The sequence below is a fragment of the Protopterus annectens genome, chromosome 5.part0 (genome assembly GCF_019279795.1).
Source record: "Protopterus annectens isolate FY-2018-M chromosome 5.part0, PAN1.0, whole genome shotgun sequence".
Classification (NCBI taxonomy): Eukaryota; Metazoa; Chordata; order Ceratodontiformes; family Protopteridae; genus Protopterus; species Protopterus annectens.
The window spans coordinates 1973083620-1973092145 of record NC_056735.1 but is presented as its reverse complement, the minus strand read 5'-3'; the positions used below and the strand labels follow the sequence as shown (position 1 = coordinate 1973092145).

Below are 8526 nucleotides of genomic sequence, written 5' to 3'. Positions count from 1 at the left end.
CTGTAATGGGGATGGCACATAAATGGGTGTGTTTCTAATGATTCATGTAAGATGCTGTTGAAATCTTATGAAATACTTTGAGAACAAGTTTTGACAATGTGTTCCTGTTTCTAGATTTCCTCAAGAGATCTGCATGTAAATAACTAGGATGTCACGAAGAAAGTCTAAAGAAGCTAAAATCAACATTTCTAGTTCACTAGAATCTGAAGAAATCAGTCTGGAAACTACAGTACCGACTGATGACCTGTCTTCATCTGAAGAAAGAAATGGTAACACCAAAATCACTCGGCAGTTGATTGAGAGGAAGGAGCTGCTCCATAACCTTCAGTTGCTAAAAATTGAGCTCTCTCAGAAAAACCTTATGATTGACAATTTAAAAGTTGAATACTTGACAAAAGTAAGTTTTCTTACTCCTAGCTGAACAGTACTTCAACTAACATTTCAAAGAGGATCTTCGTTCATTCCTTACTAATGGGTTATTGTTTCTGTCCTGTGAACCGGGCCGGCCAAAGATCAAGCTCACATCAGCCAAAAACTCTCGAGCCAATGTCCTACCCAGAATGCTCTGCTCCCTGTTACCCAAGATCTCGTTTGCCGCGTTGCTGTACAGCCGTGTCAAGCCACTCTTACAGCTAAGTGTCTAATTTTTTGAAAGTTTTCTACATTGTTCTTACTTTAAATATTTTCAAATAGTTTCTACTAATATTTCCTACCTTATCGTATACTTTAGACTCTCTCCCTTTAGTCTTTTCCCTTTATTACCCTTTTTCTTACCTTGAGTTAATTCTTCATTACCATTGTTGGTAATCCTTCCTTTCTCTACTTACCCTTTTGGGTAGCTTTTCCTCTTCCTTTAGGTACTGCTCTTCTTTTCCCCATCATTATGTTGGATAAGAAAAGTAGCGTTGGTTTCAAGCAGTGTAAAGATTGCGGCTGTAAGTTACTGCTGTCCGATGGCCATGACTTATGTGTCTACTGTCTGAATGTCTCCCACCTTACTGTGGATCCCCCGTGTGGGATTTTAAAAACTTTTCAACCAGGACTCTTAACAAGAGGAAGAATAAATGAATATTGAATGGTCTTCTCAAATCTCCTTTCTCTGAGGCTATTTCTGGGTTGGAGGGCACATCCCCATCCTGTTAAACCCCGTAAGAGGCGTTCTTCCTCTTCATCATCTAAGTCGCTCCCTTCTTGTCCCTCTGGAGATTGTAGGGAGTAGACTCATAAGGTGAAATTGATTACTACTGTGGTGCTGCCACCTGTGACCCTGTTGGCTCCAGCCATGTCTTCCTTATCGACACCGGAGTTCCCGGTGCAGACAACTACGGCTCCGACAGTTCCATTGCAGCCCTTACCAGCACCGTCCATGCAGGTTCAGTCCACTTCGGCACCGTTGGTACAATCCCCCTCTGCTCAGAGTATGACTTTTCTGTATTCCATGGCGCAGACATTTTCAACACAGACATGTTCTTCAGTGCAGTCCTTCTCGGCAGCATCCTCATTACCGGTGCAGGCACTTTCCTCGACGGCACTGTACCCATCCGGGCAGACTTTTGCCATTACGGTGCAGACACCTTCAACTACTATGGCGCTAACGTCCTTGGCGAAGGCTACTTCCACACCATTTTCTTCAGTGCAGACATCCTCTGTTCTGGGCTCTGCACCTATTAAATTAGCAAGGACCAAGTGTTCTCCTTCCTTGGATCCATTTGCTGTTAGTCGGTATAGTCCTTTTCTAGAAATGCCAGAATCGCCATCAGCTTTCTCCATGAGGTCAACCAAGAGTCTCTCTGAGCAAAATGTGTTGCGGCTTGTTGACCAGTTGCTTGTGGCCAGAGGTCTCTCTCACCTGTCAAAAAGTTCACATTCCCTCCTTCAGGTGAACGTATATCTCCTCAAACTCCAACGTATACTCCTCCTTTGACTTCTTCCCAAGTTTTGAAGCCTATTACTCTGACAGCAGCTTCCCTTCCTCTGATTCCAATAGTGGATCTCACTTTGGAACCAGAGTCGTCTTTGTGACCCTCTGTGCACTGGGCATCGAGCTCTTCTCAGGCCAGTGGCTGTGCCGTGGGTGAGGGTTTTCCTGGTTCCATACCGATTTTTTTCTATGACACCCTCCAGGGATCCTCTCTCTCTCTCTCTCATGGTTCACGGTCATCTTGAGACTCCTGGTCTGGGGGTGGGCTCATCGGGACGGAGTGTGACCCTGGTTCCGAGGTTGTCGTGCTCAGTTCTGGGCTGCCATCCCTCCTTGGGTGGGCCGGCCTTCCAGGACATGGAGAGGGCGCTTGCCTCTGCTGGCAAAACCCACGTCTGAGTTCTCTTCCCCCCTCTGTGCTGCAACTGTCACAAACCACAACCACAACCACTGGACACCGGGCACAAGGACCTCAGGTTTCTCTTACTCAGGAGATCCTCTCTTTGCAGTCTTCTCAGAACCTCCCACTGAGGAAGTTCCCCGCAAATTGTCGTGCAAGAGGAAGCACATGGACTCCACTAGAGTCGTTGACTGAAGATACGGATTTTGATGACTGGGATGGGTCCCCACGGTCACCCTCTGATGAGGTGTCCTTTAGTGACATCCTTGAGATCGTTAGACAAAGGGGTGACTGGAAGTCCTCTAATCCTTCCACTGAGGAATCCATATTCATGCAGGCTTTTTGTGTCACCCTGCCAGCTGATGAGCTCGTCCAGCGTACATGGAAGGCTCCTGACACCCTGGAAGCGCTACCAAGGAGACAAGATAAAATATGATCACCCCCAGCTCAGCACCCACATTGGTCACAAGGTCTTCCAGTAGATGCTTTAGTAGTAGCGGCTGCAACTAAGATGGATTTGGCAGAAGAGAGCCAAACTGTTCATCCGCCCAACAAGGAGTCCTGGGCGATAGACTAGGGAAGCATGGGTTTGCTTCATCGACCTTCGCCATAAGGTCTTTGAACTATTTGTCACACTTTATCAGGTTTCAGAGGTATCTTCACCACTAGCTCCCTGAAACCTTGTCAGGGGCTGTTTCTGACGAGGTCTGTGACAATGTGGCTTCTCAGGTAGCCACCCTAGAATCCATTTATAACTCTTGCATGCGTTTTATTTCTCACGCAACAGAAGGGGCGGCTAGAGCGCCAGGCATGGGTATAGTCACCAGACGACATGCCTGGATGTGCCTTTGTGACTTCCCGGACTCCATTAAGCCTTCCTTCATGAAATGCCCCCATTGAGCCCGCTTCTTTGTTTGGTCTTAAAGTGAAAGATACGCTGGCAAGGTGTGAACAAGATGGCAATACCCTGTCTGCTACTGCTGTCAGACACTCCACTCCTCAGAGATTCTACTCCAGAAATCAGAGGAACAGGAAGTTGTGGCACAGGAAATCGCAGGGCTCTTTCCGGGATGCACGTGCTGAGTTCTCCCGTAGAGGCAGAGGGGGAAATTCCAATGGAAGTCACCCCTTTTGGGGCAGAGGAGGTCCGCGAAACCGGGGTTCCAGCGATTTCTTCTCTGGCCAACCCTATCAGAGCTCCTGAAGCGTTGCCCGACTGCTCACCTCTGGAAGCAGTCGGGGTCATTTTTCCTTGTACCCTACTGCCTGGCAAAATATAACCACAGACTCTTGGGTACAACGGATAATATCCAGAGGCTATCGCTTCCCCTTCCATCTTTGTCCAGTCTCATCCAGAGTATTACCCGACGTTCCACCCAGTCAAAGGGAAGCAGCAGCACATGAAATCCAAAAGCTGCTACAAAAAATAGTCATCCAGATGGTCCGCCCAGTCCAGATAGGATATGGCTTTTACTCAAGGTTCGTTTTAGTGACAAAAAAGACAGAGGACTGGAGACCAATTCTGGATCTCAGCACACTGAACAAATTTGTAAAAACAGAAAAATTCTGGATAGTCACGGTCCAGTCTATCCTTCCTCTTCTGGAAGAAGAAGATTGGATGTGCTCTGTAGATCTTTAAGATGTGTATTACCACATAAAAATGGACAAACGCTCAAAAAGATAGCTCCGCTTCCACATAGGAGCCAGTCACCAACCAATTTCGAGCTCTGCCCTTTGGTCTCTCTACAGACCCCAGAGTGTTCACCAAATGCATGGCAGTGGTTATCACTCAATTGCGACTTCAAGGATTCCAGGCATTTCCATATCTAGATGTCTGGCTCCTCACCGCCCCCACCAAGCGTGTACTGGAAGAAGCCCTGCACTCTCCTAACAGCTCAAAACCTGGGAATCGCTATAAACTGGGAGAAATCCAACAGGACCCCAGCTTAGTCTTTGGAATTTATAGGGATACTGTTGGACACAAGAAATTGCAGAGCATCCCTTCCAGACCACAGGCTTCAAAGAATAAGGCAACAGGTTTAACCGCTGCTCTGTCACTACAAATCTCCCGGTCGATCTATACTCCAACTCTTGGGGTCAATGGCAGTCTCGATCAACATTGTTCCTCTAGCCAGATTTCACATGAGGATCCATCAGTGGCTACTTCTCACTCACTGGTACCCTCTACAACATCCTTTGTCTTTTCAGATAAGTGTATCTCAGAGATGCAAGCAAGATTTACTCTGGTGGACATCTTGCCCCTTCAACCCCCATTAACCGATAGCCACGGTGACCACGAATGCCTCCCTTTTGGACTGGAGGGGGCTATGTCAGGGAAACTCTGTCCAAGGCACCTGGTCAGAGCCCTGGATCTGAGGGCGGTGTTGCTAGCGTTGCAAGCATTTCATTCCATCCTTCCGTCAGGGACTGTTGCAATCCAATCCGATAACATGTTGGTCTGGTAAATCAGCAAACAAGGGGGCACCAGATCTTACTCGTTATGCCAAGAGACCTTGAGAATATGGCAATGGGCGATAGCTTCCAACTGCTTTCTAACTGCAACGCACATTCCCGGGAGCTCCAACATGATAGCGGACAAATTGAGCAGGTGCATTCTGCAACCTCACGAGTGGTCCTTCAATCGTATGATAGCGGCAAGAATATTCAACCGCTGGGGCCAGCCTTGCTGTGACCAATTTGCCTCCCCAACCAACTACAAGTGCAGCAACTGTTTTGGCCTAATCCCACCTTGGGGACAGTCACCGAGAGACACTCTAGTCCACGCTTGGCTCTCGTGTCCACTTTATGCTTATCCTCCTCATCTACCAATTTTTGAAGAAAGCACAACAGTTGAAGAGCAAAGTGATCCTCATTGCTCCATATTGGCCTCGACAAGTCTGGTTTCCCTTCCTCTGGCCTCACCTGCTAGATCAACCATGGAGCCTCAATTCATCCCCATAGTGGATCTCCCATCCGCAGGGTCTGACTCACCCCAATCTAACAACCCTGAAACTGATAGCTTGGTTTCTCCACTTCCAGTGATTGCCAGGCATGAAAACCTATCGTCCCTGTGCGCACTACTCTTATTGCATCTCATAAATTGTCCACCAGACTAATCTATCTCAATAAATGGAAAAGGTTTCCTCTATGGTAGCCCCAGTTTTGGTGGTTTTGGATTACTTATCAGATCTTTTCCACTCTGGGGTGTCTGCCTCTACTATTCGTTTGCATTTAGCTGCCATTTCAAATTTCCACATTGGTTTTCAGGATTCTTCGCTTATGTCACATAGACTCTGTAAAACTTTCTTGAAGGGGGTTCCTCACTTAAAACCTCCCTTTAGAGAACCAGTACAACCTTGGGATTTGGCCTTGGTTCTGCAAGCTCTAACAGCTCCCCCCTTTGAACCTGCGTCCTCATGTGATGTGAAATATCTCTCTTGGAAAACTTTGTTTCTGATTAGAATCACATCAGCCAGACGCTTGTCAGAACTTCAAGTCTTATGCATCAAACCTCCCTATCTTATCTTCCATAAGGATAGGGTATCACTGAGAACTAATTCTACCTTTTTAGCAAAAGTGGTGTCAGTGCGGTCTATCAGCCAATCTATTGACTTTCCAGTATTCTTTCCTAACCACTCTAACAAGGGAGAGTATTGCCTGCACTCCTTGGATGTTCATAGGCAAATACATTTTTATCTGGACAGAGCAAAATCTACCTGTAAATCAGACCAACTATTCCGGGCTTTTTCTGGACCTAGATGAGGTCACCCTGTCTCAAAAGTTACATTGTCTTCATGGTTGAGAAATTGTATTACCTTTATCTACAACTAAAACAAGGTCTCCTTGCCTCAGAGTGAAAGCACATTCTACAAGGTCTATGGCAACTTCAGCAGCTTTCTATGCTAAGGCTTCCCTCAATGATATTTGCTCAGCTGTGACTTGGGCCAAACCTCATACCTTTATTCTTCATTACAAATGGTAGTGCTTCTTTTGGCACCATGGTGCTCAGGAATGTCCTTCCATGAGGGCCACCCAGAGATACAGGTAGCTGGGGACTCTGTCCCATCCGTAAGGAATGAACAAAGATTAACAACATCAGATAAAGAAGTTATGTCTTACCATAACATTCCATCTGTGTTGTTGATCTTCGTTCATTCATTACTTCTCACCCTCCGTCCCCATCTGGAGGTTCTTGGTTGATCTCGTATACTCCTTTATGGTAGGTCTGTTATGACCAGAGGTAGCCTCTACTTTTATCTATCAACTTGCAAACTCTATCTGAGGTAACAGGGAGCAAAGCATTCTGGGTAGGACCTTGGCTTGAGAGTTTTTGTCTGACGTGAGCTTGATATTGGCCGGCTTGGTTCCGAGGATGGATCCGATACCCATCAGTAATGAATGAACGAAGCTCAACAACATAGATGGAATATTATGTTAAGACATAACTTCATTTTTACTCGTGTTTTGTGTCATAGTTAGAGTATTTAGTAAATTTTCTTCTTTTTTATGACTGGTTATTGTGAGACTTGTAACGTATAGGTTCATAGAATAGTACTAGGCTTATTACTCTTGTGGGCCATTTTAAGCCTGACCAGTTATTCCATGTGAGAATCAAACCCAGCACTTTGTGTCTGTAAACACCTTAACCATTATGCTGTCTTCCCACCCAGAGAAGACGTACCAGCTAAAACAAAACAGCGAAACTCCAAGACGTGATCAGCACTTAGAGAAAATTATGAAGCAAGATCATGCCTGATAACTTGTATCAAGCCTCTTCAAAGCTCACATGAGAATGATTTGCTGTAATTTGATTAAGAAATGCATGTTCTGGTTTGACATTTTATAATATAAAACATATTAAAGTTTGCTGTGGTGTAAGATTAAAGTTTCCTTGTGCAGCACACGTTTTGATATGTGGTAGATCTCTGAGCTAAAGTAAAATAAATAACACCAGTAGTGAAGTGTAGAATGAGGTTGTAGATTGAGGTGATGGTTGCAGTTGTTTTCATTTGAGCAGCACATCACAGATTAGTCCTGATGTTTATGTTGTAATGCATCCTCGTAAAAATTAGCACTTTGCATTGTTTGTTCATATGACTGTAATGTATTACTACTCATAAGGATATTTAGTACATGGTGTTTTGTTTCTGCTAATACTAACTCACAGCTTGTTTTAGTGACATAGTGAGGACAATAAATGGTGTAATGAAGTATGTTTCCTAAGGCCTTCCTGGCCTCTGGATCTCAAGGATACCTATCACCATATTCCTATTCATCCCCATTTTAGGAAATGTTTACATTTCTGTTTCCTCCTTGCTTTTTAATTTCTGTGCTTTGCTCTTTAATCTCTCTACTGCCACATGGGTCTTCACCAAATGTCTCGCTCCTGTGATTGCTTTGTGCAAGATGAGGGGAGTACAGATCTTTCCTTAACTGGATGACCTGCTCATTCAGGCTTTCTCTTCAGAGACACTGCTTCAGCATCTTCACTGTGCTGCTTGCCTCTTGCAGAGCCAAGGTTTATAGTGAAATTCCAAAACTCCTTCCTGACTTCTTCTTAGGATCATGTTTTTCTTGGGAGTGGGCTGCAAGACCATTCCTTTGCTGGCATCCCTGCCACCACCCAGGGCTTTAACCCTGATTGCATTTTTTTCAGTCCTTTCTTCCTCTGGTCTCCGTTACAGCTAGGGAGTTTCTAAGGGCTCTGGGATGCATGGCTTCCACCATTTCTGTGATTCTTCTGCCAGACATCATATGAAAAAGCTACAGTCAGTTTGACTTCAAGATTCTCATCCTTAAGACTTTCCATTTCCTCTTCATCCTTACCTCAAGCTAGAGCTTCAATGGTGGCTTCATCAGTTGTCCCTTAACCCAGGACTTCCTTTTCAGTCTCCAGTCCCCACTCAGGAACTTGCTTTTTGGATGTGTCAGATGTGGGGTGGGGGGCTTCTTTCAGCCCTGTAAAAGTTTAGGGCCTTTGGTCTCTTTGTCAGAAGAAAGACCATGTGAGCATTAAAGAGTTGAGAGCTGTTCTTCTGGATCTTCAGACCTTCCATACTCTATTCCTTCCTGGACCCCTCAAAATCTTTACAGATAATATCATGGTTATGTGGTACATCAACAAGCAAGGGGGGGACACTGTCTTTACCGCCTGTGCAGAGTAGCTGTTCAGGTTTGGGATCTGGCTGTCCAGTGTCAGATGACT

The 8526-nt window shown here is 45.4% G+C and overlaps 1 protein-coding gene across 1 annotated transcript in view; it reads left to right on the top strand.

Moving 5' to 3' along the window:
• PIBF1 (progesterone immunomodulatory binding factor 1) overlaps positions 1-8526 on the top strand; it is a 2608929-nt gene that overhangs the window by 116315 nt on the left and 2484088 nt on the right. The window contains 1 exon segment of the mRNA XM_044071741.1: positions 115-397. Coding sequence (XP_043927676.1) covers positions 149-397 — 249 coding nt within the window. The 5' untranslated portion in view covers positions 115-148.